Genomic DNA, 20,867 nt, shown 5'->3' on the forward strand with positions numbered 1-20,867 from the left:
CTGACTAAAGTGAAAAAAAAAAAAAAAAAAGGAGAGTCAGAGTTGTGAAAACCCTTGTAGTCTGCTGGTTTATTACTTAACTGTTTTTGAGAGTTTAAAGAAGAGTACCCTTATGAAAGCACCTGTGCACTGCCTCTGGAGAAAGAGATGAAAGTTTTGCATTAACTCATTCCATTGAGTTAAAAATAATAGAGAAATTCCACCAAAGCACCAAATCTGGACCATCTTGTTACTGTGGTTTCTTCTTTATTTTCTAGTAAAGGCCCAGACCTACAAGATATCTTTGTTCAAATGGATAGTTTAAGTGTTCTCATTGTACTTATATGTGAAAAGACATCAGAAGCATTTCCTAAGATTATAGACTTAAACTTCTGGAAGTGACTAGTAATTGTCTTAGATTTTATTTTTCTAACACTGCACTTGCACTTTAAAAATCTTTATCTTCCTTCAAAATATCTGAAGAAGTAAAATAATTTTAAAATTTTTAAAGACATTTTGAGATAAAAGAAAAGGGGTTTAATTTGTTTTGTTTTCTTTTTTTTAAATACAAAATCAAGTAGGGTTATTGAAGGGCCACCTAACCAAGAAATACTTGACTGTATATTGTTTTGGTTTCCATGCTTCAGTGCACAGTATGAAGATTTTGTGTTTATTCCTTTAATGAAAACAATTAATTTTTCTGACCAGAGGAGCTAATATTTGAAATAGCTTTCTCTATTATAATAAATAATAAAAATAAACCTTTTTACTGATTGCTGATTCTTTCCACAAACAGATTCTATTCAGTCCAATGGATTATCATACAGACGGGAATCACAAGGCTCCATGTCGTCAACTGCTAGTCTTGACTTGGTAATGGCCGACTCTTAATAATGAAGAAATGGGGAAGCAGTGAAAACAATGAATTACTAATTTTCTAAGTAGTGTAAAGTAATTTGTTTGAAGTAATATTTTGAGAAAGGGTCTTTAAGTGACATAGTTAGAGGGCAAGATGTAATATTAAGCAATTTTAGAATACTAGAAGTGTAATAGAGGTTGTGTTCATATATTGTTTCTTATTTTTCCCTTGTAGCAGAAGGATATCCTTTGCATCTTGTCTGCCTGAACTTCAGGCACCAGTAAACTTCCAGAATAAAAGTTTGCCTTTCAAAGTGACCTAGTGTAGCTTTTTATAAACAGCTTTTTCCACCTACCAGTGCTTTGAGATTTTGTTCTGAACAACCACATGTTAAAACTTTCCCTCTGCTTGAAGTGTATGCAGGTTGTGTTAGGCTGATTTCTGTGGTACCAGTATCTGTTGGGCTTCTTTCCTCTCTTTCTCTTTAAGTTGAGAGTTGTTTTTCTTGTCATTATGAGTTACCTCTGCTTCTAAAATCTGAGAAAAGAGGTAGGGAATTTCGTTGCAAACACTGATTTAATCATAGTATGTAGGAAAATAATCACTGAAGATGCTGTGAGTTCTAACCATCAAGTTCTATATTCAGTGTAAAATGCATGTAATGACATGCAAAATTAAAACAATATTAATAATAGAACATAAATGTAATACTTTAAATTTATTTTAACTACGTTGATATGGAGGAAGAATATAAAGGAAATTTTTAAAATTTTTGTAGTCTTGATATCCTTCTAGTAGACTAGATTCTAGTAACTATGTAATTTTTGCCTATGCTACAAATATTGATCAGGGAAGCAAGCATGGCAGTCATGTTTATTCCCGTTGTGGAAAAGTGTTATCTTAAACAGAAAGCACAAAGCCTCTGTAAAGCAACAACCCCTCTTTCCCGCTCCAACTGGTTTAAGTCAGAAAGTTACTGTGATTTGGATAAGAAGCAGCAAGTTAGAGAAGAGAAAAAGCACAATGAGTACCCTAAAAGGCTGTTGAAAACAGTATTTTTGTAGAGTCTGTGTAGTGTCTGTAGTGTTATAAGTGAGCTTTATGTTAAATTTTCAAAGGTTCTTTTGATATTTCATAGTAATGTTACTATTCTGCTGTTACTCTAGAATGAAGGTTAATGCTGTGCCCTTTAGCCTTAACCCAGCACATTGTACTTTTTCTTCCCTTTAATAAAAAAAAAGCATGGTCATTAAGTGAATTGTTTCAACATTTTAATTTTTCTGTGGTGTATTTTTACATGTAGCATTCAGATTATGTTAAAAGAGGAGGAAATTTTGTTTGAGGAACCTGATGTTTAAAGGTGTTCCTCATGTTAATTCATAATGTGCCAATGGTAATTTTTACATCAGCAGGTCATTATTGAGTACAGACACTTAACTATTTGGAAGCAAAATAAGATTTTATTTACTTAAACTTTTTGGTTAGGAGTTCTGCTCTACAGTTTGAGAATCTTGTAACCTGTTTTACACACTTGCTGTCTAAAACTTTATCTGTTCTTGAAATACATTTAGATTTGTGCAGCGCTGTTATCTTTAAATGTTTGGTTGTTTTTTTTCAGGATTTAAATTTATCAGATGTTTGTGATATTTTGAAGGGTTTCTAAACTGTAATCAGGGTAGAAAGTATGCTTCTTGGCTTAGTTTGATTTGTATGGTCTCTAAAAGTTTATGCTTATTCCTGATTTTCCCATTGGGCACTGACTTTTCTTTCTTTCTCTTGTCAAGTCTGAAGCCTCAAGGTTACCTGCATTTGTACCAGATAAAGAGAAATCGCCTAAATACTGCTGTATAAACCTTCCAGATGGCTCATCCAGCAAAATGGCTGTCAAATCTGGATTCTCTATCAAAGAGGTGCTATCTGGGCTCTGCGAGAAACATGGCATTAACATAGCTGCAGTGGACCTTTTTTTAGTTGGAGGTGATAAGGTATTGCATATTTCTGTGATGCTTTTAAATCTATTTCATTCTAATTTTACTAATAAGGAGTTACATTCTCTCAATAGTAACGTCTCTCGTGGTTCTACCTATAGCTTTACGTTGGCAATGCTAGTTTATTGAAGGAGATTTTTAGTGAAACTAGAACTGGTGGAGTACTGTGGTTATGGTATCTACATTACAGAAAGCAGAAGAGAGCTTATGACAAGGATGTCCTTATAATAATAAGTTAATTTAGGTATCTAGTCCATGTAGTTTGGCCAGGGGAATGGTTAGCTTGTACTTATTGAAAGTAACTACAAAGAAAACAAATGCGTTGTAGTAGATGGTACTTCATTAAAGCAAAGAAACACAATGACATTCAGTTGTTCAAAGGTGAAATGAGATTAATTCATGCTAGAATTAAGGTATACATTTTAATATTGAGGAAAATTTCCAAGACAGCAGTCTAGGTAGTTGGGGGGTGATGGCTCTTAGTCCAACAGACATATCTCCAACTTGAAGAGAAGTTGTGGATGTGAAACACTTGCTGTCTTAAATTTGTGTTTATGATCAATCTCGATGATTACAGTGACAAAAATCAAATGTGCATAGTTATGTGCCTAATCTTTTAGTGACTGTTAACTTGCCATATTTTCTGATGCTTCATTCTACGTAATAATTTATTTAAGCTGAAGGACCTAGGCTTGTTTTAAAACACTGAGTTCCTGAATACATGCTGACTCCAGTGGAAGTTGAAGTTTGGTCATTGTCTCACAACTAGCCAAAAGAAATACACTTTAATCATGTTGCATGTTGTAAATGAATACCCACTAGAATGCATGCAACCTATATTAAAAATTTTCTAAGTTATCTGCAATTTTTTTTTAAACACTCAGCTGTTCTTTTTTACATATTTGAAAATCCATTTGCTCTCTCTTCTTTTATTCCTGATGTGTGCTCTGTAGCCACTTGTATTGCACCAAGACAGTAGCATCCTGGAGTCTCGGGACCTACGTTTAGAAAAACGCACTTTATTTCGGTAAGAGTAAAAAATACTATCTTCCTCTGGCATTTTCCACCCCATTTTCCATTTTACTTTTTGTAAGTGCATTAAAGTATATTGCCAGTTACCCGAGCAGCAAAACAGTAGTTAATACAGAAAAGAATTTGGCTGAATCTGGTAAACAATCCAGTTAGCCATGCAATGCAACATCTTAGATTGTTATCCAGAATCCAACATTAGGGGATCTGAGGTTCCCATTCGTTGTACAGGCACATTAGAAGAAATAGACCTTAGTATCAACCAGAGAGTCTCATGTGAAGAAGGAATGTGACCTAACGTTTGTAACTGAAAATGATTGACTTCCACATCTTGCAGTTAACTCACAGCTTGAGTTTCTGTTAAAGTAAAAATCCGTTTTTACTTTAGACTGCAATAACACTTAGGCAAGAGATACACATTTAGCATGGGGGTTCTCTGAGTTGCACAAGTGCCTAAGCTAGATATCCTGCCTATGTTTGGGTACTGATACGCATTAGATTTAGAGCCGGATGCTAAGTGCTTCCTCTACAGGTAATGGTGAGATTGGGGTATCTCTAAAAAGTAATTCAGATGGGGGCAACCAGAGTAAGGATCAGTGGGAGAAATGCGGGCCTACAAGAGCATTTCAAACTGAGTAAATGCTTCAAGAGGAAGCTTTCTGGATTGCTGTCTTGGATACAAATGGGATTTTGATGCTAATGTTCCAGTTTATGTACTTTTAACTGCTAAATGCTCAAGCTGAAGCAGTTGTGAACAAGCATATGGGACAGTTCTGCAGGCACAGAGGGATCTTCCACATCAGTCGGAGACATGTTTAGTAGGTTGAAGCAGCATGAGAATCAGATGGAAACTGAACTGCAAGTATCCTTGTCTAATCCGAAATGCAACAATAAAAAAATAGACCTTTAAGATGAAATGGGTATTTGTACTGAGTACATGTTCCCATTTAGTTACATCTGCAATTATGTGCCTAACTGGCAGATTACAGTAAGACTAATTGTATAAATATAAATTCATCTGAGTATATAAATTCATCTGAGTATAGATTTATCACCCTGAATCTTAAACAAGTCAATGTTAGAATATTATTATTAATATGGGTATAATACTATTCAGTACATTATATATTTAGTATTATGTAATATTATTTTATAGGATAATTTTTTTTAATAGCATAATCTGTTTCTTTCCAAAATGCCAGAAGATGTTTTAATGTTCCTAAACTGTAAAAATCCAGACTAGTGCTATGAAAACTCCTGAAATAATTATTTCAGGAAAAAGTAATGAAGTAGAATGTTTGTGTTACATTATTGAGTTTGCTTTTGAAGTGAATAAAATTTATTTTGCCAGGCATTCTTCATTTTGGCTTTATGTTACTTCTCTTTTGGAAGCAGGGTAGTTTCTATTTAAGGGTACTTCAGATTAATGAATACGATACAGCATATTCAATTTCAAAATTGAGATTGAGCAGTCTTTTATTAGGTGTGAGTTTCTGGAGTTTCCAAATTAAACAGGAACTTTTAAGTAGGCAGTACCATATGTTACTTGTGTTTTAATTAACATGTAGAAACGTTCTACATTATTTCCTTCTGTGGGTAGACACTGTGTAAGCAAAAATACTCAAATATTTGGAATATTTTCAGATATAAGACAAGTACTTTGTGGATATACTTGGTTACCTGTATGTCTGCCACTTCTGTGTCAATTACCAGTTTATTAAAATTGATCATTTCTATTTAGTAGCTGTTGTATTCAAAGAAAATATGAAAGACACAGTTTCAGTTATTCAGGTTTCTTGTGGAGGGGAAAAGTCAGTAAGGCTAAACATCTTGTATTTAAGTAATTTGTGTGAGAGAAAAGATGGGGTTTACATTTAATTGTGACTGACAAAATCGCTGATATTTTTCATTTCTTCTGATGATGTATGTTTCTTCTAGTAGTTTTGTTGGTAATAAGCCTGCCCTTGTTTTCGTACTATAGTACCATTATAGTCAAATGTGGCTGTTACAGAGGAATTCAGGGCATGGATGAAGAACACTTGAAAAAAAAAAAAAAAAAAACAAACGCCCCTCCCCCCCCCCCAAAAAAAAACCCCAAACAAACTAGGCACAGTTCTGTGCAGGGAAATAGACAAGAATTGAATACTTGTTTGGGTTTTAATTTTTTTTCTTATTTCATTATTTTTTTCTATTTTGATGAAATGATATAAAATTGCATAATAGACTGAAGAGGGCTGTCTTTATTCTTTAAATTCCAACTGAATTGCTTTTACAGATTTTACATGTAAGTTTCTCTTACAGCAATTTTTTGTGATATGGTGGCATCTAGCCTGAAATTAACATCATCTGGAATTCCACTGTGTTTATTCCTGTGCTTAAAAGTAAAAATTCCCATCCAAGCCCGTCTCAAGTAATTGAATAGGACATTGTGAGTCTCTTGTCAAAGCGGGAAGAAATATTTTTCTTGCATCCGAGGCATGGAGTCACTTTGGAAGCTCTCCTGGACCAGAGTAGTCAGAGCAATCTCACTATAAAGATGAAAGTGCTATGGAATGTATCTAATTGGGCTGAGCATCACCATGCAGTTAGTTTGGCTCACGCCCTCACTGAGCTCTGGCGAGTGAAATGGGAAGTTTTATTTGTATGTAAAATGCTTTATACCTTCAGGTTAGGATAGATTTGTGCTAGTGAAGTTTCAGGGTCACTAGCTGTAAACTAGTATAACTTTGCTACAGATTGGATTTTGTATATTTTGTACATTTTGTTTATTGGAATATTTCATACTTAATGTTAAAATCAATATGTTTCAGGCTGGATCTTGTTCCAATCAATCGATCAGTTGGTTTGAAAGCTAAACCCACCAAACCAGTAACAGAGGTCTTAAGGCCTGTGGTTGCAAAATATGGTTTAAATCTTAATGAACTTGTGGCAAGACTAGTAAGTATCTTTTGATGTAATTCAAGCTGCAATATTTTTTGTCTGGAGAAGATCATATGATAGTCCCTGAAATTATTCCTGTCCTTATAATTAGGCATTAAAATCTGTATTTATAACTACACGTTGAGATGAAAATGTGTAGTAGTCATAACCATTATGCTTAATAGTAACTACCTCAAAGCTTTAGTCTGCATCTGTTTTATATTCTCCTGCAGAATAAATCTAACATACTAAATAATAGAGCCTGAACTTAGCTTCTTCCAGAGCTCAACTTTTTGCATTATTAGCTAGGGAAAGTTTATTGAGATTAGTTAAAGCTATTGTTTCATTATCCTGGAAATCATGAAAGTTGCTTCAGATCTCCTTGCAGAAAATTTCTGTGGAAGCAGACTGATGTAACTTTGCTACTACTAAACACTTGACTAGCATTTTCTCTATTCTATTACAATGGAATATCAAGGAATGGAAAGTTACTTTTGTGGCATTTCTAGAATGTATGCTGTCTTGGCTGAACCAGTCCATGTTTTTAAAATAACTGGAAAACATGTTGGTATAAAGATAATTTAATAAAATTACAAAATAACAAAGTACAACCAATTTAGAATATAAAATAATCTCAAACTTTCTCTGAAAAATGTGATTTGTTGAACATACACCCTAACGGTCCTAGAGTATGTGTGCACTTCTGCAAATTGGATGATTTTTTTCTCCGTGTATCTTCTTTTCTCGAAATATCATTCTCCTTGCCTAAATGGGTTACACTCATTGTTAACAAGGTAGTTTTACACAAACGGGGTAAACATTTTTAGAATGGTAGAAGAAAGATATATTGAGGCTACACTGAAACGTAAAAATGCTTTCTTCATTTTTTTTCAAAAAATGTCAGACTGCATAAATTTGTTCTGAAAACAGCTTTTTCTCTATTACATACAAACTGTGATCCGACTTTAGAATGGTGAGCAGGAACCACTTGATCTTGGTGTCCCTATATCTAATCTGGATGGTCAGCGAGTTGTTCTAGATGAAAAAGAGCCAACAAAGGGTAGAGGTAAGTTGGCATAAAAGCTTCTATTTATGATGTCAAGTCAGTTTTGTAAATCCTGACTTTGGTCAATTTCTTCTGCTGATGCGAAGGTGAGGTAGACGTAATTAGATTTGGATATGTCACATGTACTGTGTATTCTTTTTAACTAAAAAGGAGTGCAGTTTCTAAAGATTGAAGATTAAATACATCTGTTGATACTGAGTATTTTACTGTTTCTGTAAGAAATTTTGCACTAGTAATACTTTAATTGCACTCAGCCATAGACCCCCCCACTCATTTAGGGACATAGTGCCCAGTAATAATGATGAGAATAAAATGCCAACTAACTTCTGTGAATTTGGCAGTTAATTGAAAAGAAATATTTTGTATAAGTAAAACGGATGCAGTTTGTGCAACAGCTGTATATACAGCTATGATAACTCCCTTCTTCTAACATGAGAAAATAGCAGAGCCTATATCTCCAGTTTTAAGTGATGATTTCTGGAGATAATACTAAAAACATATAATTAATGTAAGCAGCCTTTAGAGTAAAGGCTCAGTTTCATTAGGAGACCTTTTTATAGATGTAGAACACTTAGTTTTAAAAATGAAATTAGCTGAGGTTAAATTAAATTGACTTAGAGCAGAGATCCTCTTTGAGGAAGAACTAGGAGAATAAAGATGGAGGTATTTATTGAGGAGAATCACATTTGTCATTTTTCTAGGGAACAGAACCAATTGTCACTTTGAAAAAAGATATCAATCTAAATACTGTCACAGATAAATAGTTTAAGGATTACAAGTAAAACTGTAATCCTATGTACTTCCACCTGCTATAAAAGCCTAAATCATAGACGATCGTTTTAGCAGTAGGCTGATTCTGTGGCAATATACCAGTGAAAAAGGGCCATGATTCTGTGTTTGCAGCTTGGTCTTCAGTTAGTATATTTCTTGTAGGCAGATGTAATTTGAAGAAGCCATTTAGTTACTTAGAAGTAGACAAGGAGAATATGGCGATGTCTAGAAAAGAATTGATGCATGAAACAGGTTGGAAAAGGTTCAATGTGACCTTTCAATGGTGTTTTCTGCTGATTTTTTTTTTCTTGTGTAAATTCTAAATTTGAGAATTACAAACCGAATTATTAGCTGAGACTTAAAAAGCTATTTGATCTAAATCAACTTAAAATTTAGGAGAACTTAAATGAAAAAATGAAACTTCAGCATCTTTAAAAGTATTGCCTGTATTAGAAAAATTTGAAGAGAAGAGGGAGATTCTGGTAGGTTTTGACCAGAAAGTATCAGGGATATCAACTGTGATCACCCTATTTTCTGAGTACGTCTTTGAGAAATTTTAAAGCAAAAAATCTGTTTTGTGCATCATTGTCACTTAAATATTGCTTCTTTGGGAAATTATAAATTTGTAGTTATAGAAGGTATGTTTATGTTCAGTGTTTACAGATAAACAAAAAGGTGCATCAGTAAAACAGAGTGCAACCGTAACTACTTCAAGAAATCAAGTATCTACTGTAAGTCTTCTGCAATGATTTTTGTCCCATAGATCATCTTTTGTTTCCTTCTGGAATTCTATACTAAAAGCTGCATTCGTTCATGATTTTGAATCAGCCAAATTATGTAACTAGATTGAGTATAGCTATAATTCATCCAGTATTTTTCCACTGTCAACAGCATTTATTTGTGAGAACTTTGTCTTCATGATGAATCAAATATCTCTTTCACTGTGTTGTATTTGTTGTTTCGTGTGTCCTTGTCTTCTCTATATTTGAAAATTATTGAATTACTCTGAAATTCAAAGGCCCTTTCTGTAATGTGAATTCTTCAGAGTAAACAATATTATATTTATTTAGACATTTTTAGGAAGTACTATGGCAAATGTTCTTTGCAATAGTCAAGATTAAACTAAAACATTTGTGGTGGTGGTGTTAGAGAAATGTGTTTTCAAAATATCTTTTTTATTCACTTAGACCATATTCTATATACAATGATGGAGCCTAAATGTAAGTAGTACCTTAACTTTCCTTCTAATGCAGGGAGAGGGAAGAACTCTAGGAAAGTCTAATTCTATCAAAATGAAAGGCGAAAACGGAAAAAATGCTAGGGAAGTCCGGCTGTCAAAGAGAGAAGACTCTATTGCAAAGATTGGGAAAAAAAAATGTCAGAAAATAAATTTGGATGAAGCAGAGGGTATGTGAACTTTATGTATTAACATAAGTAGTCTTAGAAAAATGAGAATTTTGTATCTGTGTAGGAAAAGGTACCGTTGTGTTCATTACTGCATTGTGAAAATCATGGTCACGATCCTTATATTTTTGTTTGATACTGTGTTTGAATTCTAAAGTTTTTGAAGCTGCAAGTAAAATTTTAAGAATACCTAAAGATAGCCGCAGGTTCCTGTTGGGGTTTTCAAAAGTGAAAGCTGCCTAATTCTGGGTAGAATAAAAAGGTATTAGTTACTCAGTTGGAGTTGAATATCCCATTCAATACCCTTTGCAAGCCATGTAGAAGCTTGCCTTTCTGTTCACCTTTACATAAGAGTCTTTAACTCACTGAAAGGCATTCTGCACAATGGTGTAGACCCTAACTTACTCAGGAAAGAATTTTTGAAAAATTTATGCTTAAGTCTAACAGTCAGGGCAGTACAGTCTGACTGTGGCGGAGCTGTCGTGCAAGAGTAAAAGCTTAGTTTACATTCAGTAACTGCTCTGAAAAGGTGGTTAGAAGGAGAAATAAGCAAAGAGGTTATTGGTAATATTGTATATTCTGAGTCCTATTTTTACCTTCAATTACATCTTAATAGTTTGGGGGGATGTCATTGGAAAAGAACTCAGCGAATTGACTTTCTTATAGAAAGGTGTCCATGGGATAGAGGAATAACAACAGTGTAGCAGTAGAAAACTTGACATACCGCCCTGTGCCCTAGGGCATTAACTGAAGCTATGGCCAATCTTGTCAGCCCTACATGTTCCTCCTTATTTTCCCAAGCAAAAAAAAAAAATAATCAGAGGACATGTTCTACCCACAGATTAAAATTTCCTGCTGATGTTCCCTAATATGCATATCCAAAACCTGGTTATGCACAGTTATACAGCAAATGAATGTTCGTCTGTGAATAAGTGTCCACTGACTGGAAAGGAAAAAAATGCTGTGACTAAAAGTCTTATTGCAAAATAGATGTTTGTTAATAGAAGTGTTATTACAAAATATTAGTGCATTTTAAATTATTTTCTGTTGCTTACTATTTTGTTAACTTGTTTTCCATATTTTAATATTTTCATTTTTCTTCCTAGGGCTGAGTAAAACATTAACATAATTTGAAAACTTCAGAATTCGAGGCTTTCACATTTTATTTTGAATTTTGTGAAATTTGTCCAAGTTTGGAAAATACGTACCAAATGTTGTAGACTGTTTTCAATGAAAAAAACCCACAAAAACTGTTCTATGAAGTTTGAAATTTCAAAAAGGAACATTTTTGTATGACACATATTTCAGAAATGTTGCATGTTTTAGTATGCATACCGCCATTTTGCAAAACTTTGGCAATAAGAAGCATTTTGAAGCTTCCATCTTGGCTACATTCAGGTTTTATGGCATTTAACAAAGCATGTTAAAAAGCATTTTTACAAATACATTGCAAAGCCTGCCAAATATGAATAGAGGATAAGGGACAAGGTCATAGAAGTGCAAGTGTATGACCTTATATTAAGCGGAGTTAAAACGGATACTAACTTTCTGTGCTTTATTTTGTAATGGCTTTTGCTTCAAGCAATATTTAAAAGCTGGGTTGAAGCTATTCATTTTAATTCATCTGTTGGAGATGGCCTTTTTAAGCATCTTTAATATTCCATAGTCTCAATGCTCTCTTCTTGAAAAATTAGGACATGCAGAGACCCTATATTAAGAGTTAAATATTTTTGTATGTATATGTTTTGTACTGAAGAGTTCGTATACTGTTGTGCTGCTTCGTTTTTGAGGAGTGGTATAATTCTTGGCTTATGATTGATAAGTTTCTTGTTGCCAAGTTTTGAGACTTTCTAGAACAGTGGTGATTTTGAGTATTATTTATATATAGAAATATATTAAACCATTGGACATCATTAAGGACATGATCAGAAAATCACTTCTAATTGTGTTAAAACGCTATAAAAAAAGCTGCCCCATCGCTTTTAGTAATGGCTCCTTTGATGGTTATTGACTACCTATAAGCTACAGATAAACTGCAGTGCAAAGTAAAATGGGGTTACTTAAATCATCATCTGATCATGCCCTATGATGTTAACATCCTGGATTAAAACTACACCATGAATTGAATTTAAACTGTGATGAAATATTATTAAACTGAGAGAAATTCAATATAACAAGGAAGTTTGCAACATTTTGAACCTTTGAACTTTCAAATGGCATGGCTATTTTTGAGTTAAGATGGGTAAAAACCATCCAGAATATAAAAACGTGCACCCATTGTCAGTAAGACCAGAGCCTTGTTTTGTATAAGGAATTAAAAAATCCTCTGTGTGTGTGTACAGATTTATTAACTGCATAAAATAGAAGATGTGTTCAAGGCTCAGTGAATTGCAGCTGTTCTAAACTGCAAAACTCTTACAATAGCAATCCTGATGGTCTTAATTATAGCAATGCTAGCGAACATTGCTGCAATTGAAAAAGTTCCTAATTGACATGGGATCTTATTTCAAGGCAGCATTGAAAGAATTGAAGATCTTCATGGAAAATAAATGTGCTGAAAATTTACATTTTAATGACATTGCACTTTCTGACAAAAACTTGTCAATTTTGGGTTTTTCCCCAATAGAATTTTTTGAACTCATATCCAAAGCTCAAAGTAACAGAGCAGATGACCAACGTGGACTGCTAAGGAAAGAAGACCTTATTCTTCCCGACTTTCTTCGTTTACCGCCCACTGGACCAGAACCATCCTCATCTACCCCCACAGGCCCTAAAGGCCTCAACAAGCGAATTTCAAAAAATGATGGCAAGGATGGATGTACATCACCAAATGGAAAACAGGAGTCCGTGCAGAACTTTAATGAAAATTCAGTTAAGAAAATGGGTTACTCAGAAAATAAACATAAATCTGCTTTGACAGCACTCCACAGTCAGAAGACTTTCAGTGTTCCTTTTAATACTGCATTGTCTCCAATTCCGCATGCACAGGAAAACAATGCAGCAATATGGAAAAGGCAGTCAAGAGAATTACAAGCTGAAGGCATACAGATGGTAGATGATGAGAATGTGGCAGACTTGACTCTTGTGGCTGAAGGAGATATTAGTAGCCCTAACAGCACTTTGCTTCCACCGCCACCACCAACACCACCGTCAGACATCAGTAAACTCACAGAAGCCAACTATCCACCCCCAACTCCTTTTGCAGGTAATCAGGAAAAATCTGGATATCAAAGATCCAATTCAGGTATTTCTAGATTTTAATAGTCTTTCTTTTCATGTAAAACTACTTTTCCTTGGCACTGTTGATCATTATTTGGCACCCATTAAAACAAGAAAGAAAATTCTCTCTGCACCTTAATTTTTTTACAAAGAAAAAAAAAAATTCATTGCCTTAGTCTGTACTAACTGTAATATTTCTGGTTGCCTTTAACAATGTATTTTTGTTTGCATTTGGCATATGGCCAAAAATGGACACATGCGGACAAACCTTTAAAATATATCCATATGCTATAATTATCTCATTCTTTACCCTAGGAGTACAAAACAGGATATCAGCATTTTGAGCTGCATAACACTGTTGCATTCCAGATTTTCTGATCCATTTGTCATAATGAAATACGTGATTAGGGTTTGGAAGTTTTAAGTGCTTTAGCAGGAACCCTAATTATGTGTTGAAAATTGCAGTACTGTTTATGATTAAAATTTGAAATGGATAAACCTTAATTTAAAAACTATTTCTCTAATAAATTAGATTTTTGTGACTAAAAATAAAAATGTTACAGTTTTTTTAACCCATAATTTGCTACACAGAGATATAGATTGCATCTATCACACTTGCTCTCAGAATATTCACATGTGAAATAACCCTTTCTAATAGGTAATTTCAAAGATAATATGTAACATTTTTTAGGATGTAAGTTTCATGGTCTAGCAATATCACAGAGCAATATTAGCCCAAGGCTGAAGTATGGAATTTCTTTATAAACACGGACTCTAATAATAATTGCTATTACCAGAAACAAGAGTTTGAAGACAATGGGTGTTGTGACATTGACGCTTTACAGTCACTGTACTGTACATTTTAATGTAAAATATAAGAAGAGGTATCTATGTGCTACATTTATTTTTGATGTTTCACAAACATATGGTGCCATAATTTGTATGATCATATTTCTTTGTGATGTGGGAATATACATTTTAATTATTTATCTTTTTACACAGAGTATTTGATACTGTTCTTTATCTGTACGGCTGATGACTTGTAAATACTTCTTTGGTTGTTGGATGCACATAAATGGCAATGCAGATTATTTCATCCTCTTGGTATTTAAAAAAAAAATCCTTTATTAGTAGTATTTGAGAAATGTTCTATAAGCGCTACCACTTAATTTCTGAAACTGAGTATTGAACAGACTTGTAACCAGTGCCTACGAATAACAAAACCACGAAATGTACTTCAGACATATTGATGTGTATATGCATAGATTTGTGTTTGGTGTCTTTCTGATAATATGACAAGTGTACAACATAGGTATCAAATTGCATATTTTTCAGTGAGAACTGTTAAAAAAAAAAAAAAACAAACCATTTGCACTTAAAAAAAACTTCATGAATTTACAATATTTTAATGCATGCCATACATTTCTGTGTAACCACTGAACTGTAGCTTTCCCTTTTCCCACTTTCTACTTTTTACTTTGTAGAAATCTTTGTGTAGTTTTCACATGTATTTTGTATCTTTGTTCTCTCAGGAGTAATAAATTCTAGACCTAGTTACGCAAACTGGTTTTAAGCTTTGATTTTCTTCATTACTGAAAAAACAGTTCTTTCAGTCCTGGATTGAGAATTCTGATTGAAATTCTCTTCTAATAACAAACAGATAAATAGATATGAACTAAGTTGACAAACGTTGTATTTGTTAATCTAGATATCAAAGGGCAAATGCTGTCTTGAGATGCTGATGGGTCACATGTGAAATCCATGGTATTGACATGTGCACCAGAAGGCAGATAAGACAGGAGCTTTCTTTTAAATGAGTCATAACAGGAACTCCTGAAAGGAGAGTCTCTTCTGTCTTTGGGTTCTTGGGCTAAACTTTATATCCATTACTTTCCTTCTTATTTTAAACTAAAGCAATTCTTCCCTGGTCTTTAAGAAACAAGCTGGTGTTCTCAGTTCATTTGATGTGGAGTAACCAATATAACAACCTTTTTATTTGGTAGCCTTGGGTAAGAAATGAAGGGTTGTATGGGTGCTGGAGACTGCACTACTCTTTTCATTCTTACAGATGGGTCCTTCATAACAGTACTGTGAAGCCTAATTAAAAAAAAAAAACACAAAACTTCAGAGAGGCTTGTGGTGCTGTTACCTAGGTCTCATTTTGTTCTGGGGGCTGAAAATGTAGTTTTTCCAAAAGTCACTGTGTTCCCACATTGTTGTGGGCCTTCATGAAAGAAAATGAAGCAGTTGAAAGCTCTGTAGCAGTTCCCCTTTTAAAAATACTCAGACTTTTCCACAATGAATAACTAATATCCTACATATTGAATTATCTTAATTTTTTTTTACAGATTTTAATTTTCAGGTATTCTGACTGTTCTACTCTACTTTCACTGGTGATTGTGTTTTATTTTTCTGTCAGTCACCTATGAGAGACCTTTAAGTAAATCAAACAATATAATTTTGCAAAATTAAAATTTTAGTTTATCTTTAGCTTTGTAAACCAGATTTTATCTGCTTTTTCGGGAATAACAAAAATCTAAAAGAACGTTGTAAACTACCTTTTTTTGCTACAGCCTTATTGCAGACACTTAACTGTGTTCCACACTCCCCTCACACTACACTACTATTTTATGGGAACTGTATTCTACAAAGGGACGGTGATTTTATGGAAAATGTGTGGGCTGAAACAAAACTTTTCTGTTTTGATGATTTCGTGGAGTTTGCATGGAAAGACTTTTCAATGATGCACAGTAATTATAATAACAAGTACTGGAAACTATCTCCAGTCAATAAGCGATACTTCAAAGGACTAAATCATTAATAATGGTTGCTTTTTTAAGTGCTTTAATGGTTCTTCATTCATAATCTCCTATCAATGGAAGATGCATTTCTGATTGGTTTATTGAGTTAGAATGTTGGGATAAAAAGAAAAATAATGACTACGTAATTTAAAGTGGTCTATAATCTTGGTTTCAAATTGGTATAAAGGCAAGTGACATTTATGCTTACACTATGCGTTGGGCTTGTATGCATTGGGTTTATATATGATGGGAAAAGGTCTGGGGGGCTGGAAGTAGTTCCTCGTGTTCTGCAGGGGGCAGTTCTCTAACTGGATACTGATGTAGCAAAGCCAGGCTGATACACATCCCTGTAATGGGTAACTCTTGAGGCTTTTCTTCATTTGAAGATCTAGAGAGCAAAATATGAATAATGGAAAACAGCAAAATGACATTTGCATTGCTCAGAGCTTTTGAGAGCAATTTTTCAAACACAAATCTTAAATTTCTTAAGTGAAATGTTTATGCTGTAGTAATATATAGCTATGAAGTATACATCAAATCAGTTTGCGATACAAGAATCATTACTGATTCTAGTTGCATTACTCATCAAGAAGAAATGTCTTTATTTTTGAATAAGCCTGCTGGTTCTGGCAAATTTCCCACTTTAAAAGTCAGGGGTTTCTGGAATCAGAACACTAATTCTGAAATGCGCTTACTTCATGTCTCTACATATAATGGTGGTGGTACCCATCTGGGGAAGAAATAACTTAATTATTGTGTGCTGTAATTGGCTTGAAGTGATGCATTCATTTTTGAAAGTGTTAAAATACTGGTTTAATCTCTTTGGTTTGGTGGTTTTGGGGGTTTTTTTGGGGGGTTGTTTTTTTTTTTTTTTTTTTTTTAATTGCATGGTATAGTCTAGTACTTTGAATGTTGTCCAGTTCCAGGTGGTCAAGCATGTTCATTACCAAAGTGAAAAACAGCTGTCATGGGACAGGCAGTCTTTCAAACCTCTAGTCCCCGCAGGAGCTGTGGATATCAGGCCAGAGGCTTTGCACCAGATTATTTATTCAGCGATACTCTACTGGGGCCAGTGAGTTGTTCACTGTGATCGTTGCCTCTACTGCAAAATAGGTGGGCATTTAGTCTTAGTTGCAATTGGGCTTTTTCAGGGAGTACCATTTCATCCAACTTGCAGCAATCCAGACTGAAGATGCACAGACTGTAGATTTGATTCCATCAAATTGTTCTTTCTTCTGTAATTAAAAAAAAAATCCTTTTTTTTTTTTCCATTTAGAATGAGAAATATTCTTAAAATGAAATTACAGTTGCAGTCAAGTAAGAAGGTATTTTTTTGAGTAGATGTATAGACTGGATCCAGCAATTCAGTTCAGTCAAATAAAGAGTTTATTCAAAATTCCCTTTTAATTTGTATGTAATGTCATTGGTTAAGATAGAGAGCCAGTTAGAGAAAATAAAAGCATGGTGAACTCTCTGGAATTATACTTGAATAATAAGGCTATGGAAGGTAAAGGGTGAATTTAGACTATATAAACAGTTACTTAATTTGTTCTGAAGCTACCGCTTTGTTTCTGAAATAGATTTGATTCTGAAATAGATGGGCAATTCTCAAAAGAAACTTGCTTCTTTTCTTATTGGAAAGAATTCTTTCAGAAATGGGATAGTTTGTGCCAGTGCTAGGTTGTTTTTGCTTTGAAAGATAAATTATGCAGAACTAAAATGCAGGGTGGACTCTCAGAGCCTGGGGCTGGCTATTGTTCCCAAAGACAAAAAAACATTCCCAACTGCTCCTTTTTATTATTCACAGAGAGGACGCAGTATGCTGCAACCAAGGAATAGAGATCAGATAATATCAGCGGTGTTTCTGTGACTTCTGCTTTTTGGCTACTAAACTTTTCAGTTATAAGGGTAATGAATTCCAGGTGCAATGAACTTTGTGATAGTTAAAGAGATGAAAACCAATTGTGCGTATATCTTCAAAAATTCCAAATAAACCCTTATTTTTGTAATAAATTCTGTAATATTTTATGTAGTTAATATTTTACATAATCCCTTAATTCATGTGGCATATTTTAGAGAAAATCCAGCAGTTTCCTGTGTAAATCAAGATATCCAAATAAATGAAAACAAATGAAACAAAAATTTAAGAAAAGGAAGGGATTATGACTAAAAGAAGTAAAAATAATGTGAACCATTAGTTTTAACAAAGGCTATTGTCCTGTAGTTAATTATAGCCTTGCTGGCTCTGGGCAATTTTATAGAAGATAATTGGATTCTGGATCAATATGAAGGAGTACTCGTGGGGATCCAGTAATACTAAGGCCAGAATCTGTTAATCCTCTTTTAATCAGAGCATGATTAAATCGGAGAATTAAATGTAGTACATGACTGAGATCAATAACAAACAAAGGAGAAGGAGAGTTATGTTAAGAGTAGACAACCGGGAAGCGAGGAAGGCCTTGAGGGATAATTATTTCAAATGTATGCTTATTTCAGTCAACCAGCAAGATACGCATTTTAGAGAGAATTACAAATTATATCACTGACTAGATAAAATGTTAGAAAAATTACAACTGCTTTTTGAACCAAATGCGCGCAGGCTAAAACCAGATCTATTCAGACACATGACTTACATTTGGACAGTGGAATGAACTTAGGTGAATTATTAGTTGAAATGTAACTGGTAGCCCTGCTAAACCACATTCTAGAATTTCTTAATTGAAAAATAACTTAATGAATGGCAGATTAAATTAAAACTGATTGAAGTAATTCAATCTACTACTTCCCAACATATTAATCTCTGCAATGATTTAACCTCCTGTTTCTGACTACTGATGGAAAAGCAAACCAATGTGAACAATAAATGCTGGAAGATCAAACTGAGGGCTGAGTACTTTTAGACTGTTGCAGAGATGTTTTGTCACACCTATTGCTTGGAAGGGTTCAAAAATTATTTCAATTTTAGCAGTGGAGAAACAGAAAGTTTAAGCAAATTGGGCAGCGTTATTGAGGGCACGCATGCCACTTTGGATCAGAATTCAGAACTACTTATTTTATTTCTTCTCGGACTGTTCCTGGCTTTTAAATGTCTTTGTGTGCGGTTCCCTTCAGCAGCTGTTTTATGTGTAGCTATGTGTATAAAAGGTCAGTGCCCCCCAGCAAATATAGTTTGCAGTGTTTCCTTTTTTGATTATATGTGCCACTGGTGAGCAGTAGTAGTAGTTATACCAGCTCCCTCTTCCATGTAATATTCAGAATTTGTCTTTCCAAATAATGTTTTGTGCTTTGTTCTTCTTGTGAATGCTTTTGAGGTGAGCGCAATGAAAGAATTTGTCTGCCCTGTTTCTAAACTTAATGCTGCAAATGTATTCCAGAAATTCCCAGGACAAAAGTAAATAGGCTGGTAATGCAGAGTATTGCTGCTTTGTAGAATAATCCATTTCCTGGCTTGATGCACTCATTGTTACTGAGTCTGATTTCAACGCCCTCAGCATATGCTGCATTTGGTGTTTCATCATGCAAGTGAAATACAGCATATAAAATCAAATTTCCTTTGAAAAGATTTAGCATAAACTGTAGGTAGGAACCTTTTATTAAATCATCTTTTTCCTGGGTGTTGTATCAATTAAGAGATAAAAGGAAGGAAACTTTTGAAGGGAATTTAACCCGCAGAATTCTGAATCTTAAATGTAAAGTATCCTTTTCCCTTTGGAAGCATAAATCACTTTGCAAACTTAAAAAAAAAAAATAAAAAAATAAAAAATGCTTACAGTGCTAACAGTACCTGAGCCAGTGTGGAAATCATTTATCCACCACTTAGGCATCCCACATGTGGGTTCTTTTAAAGTTTTGAAGTACCGTTTCACAACAGTTTAGGACAGGAAGGAAGAAGTGTCTTTCCCAAAGTGGATCTGCCAGATAACATAAATCTTAAGGAAAAAGAGTTACTCATACTGAGATATTTCCAGGATATTGAAGAGAACACCACTGCAGAAGTGACCATCGCAAAGCTCCTTTTTTTTTTTTTTTTTTAGTCTTGTAAAAAAAAAAAAAAAATGCTCTCGCAGACAGCATGTTGTCACCTTAGGCGAGGTTGTTGTATGGAATCAGATGAAAACAGTGTCTGCCCAATCTCCTGCATTAAAGAACACACCAATCTATGAATTTGGGGACTGAAAATGACTGACTGCATTTGGAAGTGGCGTATGCCGGTAAATAACCGATTCCAGGAGCTGGTCCTGAAAACTTTGGTGATTTCTGTTCACAAGAGTTGTAAGTATTATGAAATACTTCAAACAGACTCTTATCTGCTGTATGTCAACACAAAATCATTAAACTGGAGCTCATTCGCTTTGATGGACTATCTGATCCTCTCTGTCATTAGAAGTTGAATGCTCAACGGTACAGAACTTGGCAGAGTATTCTTGTTATGTTTCAATAGACCTGAGAGCCATCTAAATAGTAAATGGTTTTGACAAGAACAGTAGGATTTTAGCACAGGTAGAATGCTAAGTGAGACACTGAGCCTGCATGGAAGAGGTCTCTCTATATGGAAACTGTTGGGAAAATTACAGAATAGGATTCAACATTCTGTCATATATGAAATCCCCTAAGTATGGACTTTGAAGTACAGAGCTCTTCTCTGACAGTGAAACTTAATAAACATCTACTTATGGTTATAAAAAAGGTAAATATGGTGTGAATGGAACTAAATCAAGTGTTGATCGCTTAAAAATCAATACTCTGAATTGCGGATCAGATCAATACTCTGAATTTCAGATCAGATCTAAATCATGCTTGAACAAGTGAATCCTAACTAAAATTAGCACACT

The 20,867-nt window shown here is 34.2% G+C and overlaps 1 protein-coding gene across 3 annotated transcripts in view; it reads left to right on the forward strand.

Moving 5' to 3' along the window:
* The window catches only part of RGS12 (regulator of G protein signaling 12), a gene marked incomplete at its 3' end in the record, with an annotated part of 83,144 nt that overhangs the window by 58,141 nt on the left and 4,136 nt on the right, over positions 1-20,867 (forward strand). The window contains exons 9-16 of one of the 3 annotated variants that reach the window (XM_082482289.1): positions 776-852; positions 2,623-2,823; positions 3,780-3,853; positions 6,666-6,792; positions 7,744-7,840; positions 9,266-9,342; positions 9,865-10,018; positions 12,642-13,259. In XM_082482289.1, coding sequence (XP_082338415.1) covers positions 776-852; positions 2,623-2,823; positions 3,780-3,853; positions 6,666-6,792; positions 7,744-7,840; positions 9,266-9,342; positions 9,865-10,018; positions 12,642-13,259 — 1,425 coding nt within the window. Of the gene's footprint in view, positions 1-775; positions 853-2,622; positions 2,824-3,779; positions 3,854-6,665; positions 6,793-7,743; positions 7,841-9,265; positions 9,343-9,864; positions 10,019-12,641; positions 13,260-20,867 lie in introns of those variants that run through there. The other 2 variants (XM_082482290.1, XM_082482291.1) reach the window with 2 other exon arrangements.

This window comes from Vanellus vanellus (assembly GCF_965231255.1).
Source record: "Vanellus vanellus genome assembly, chromosome: 4".
Taxonomy (NCBI): Eukaryota; Metazoa; Chordata; class Aves; order Charadriiformes; family Charadriidae; genus Vanellus; species Vanellus vanellus.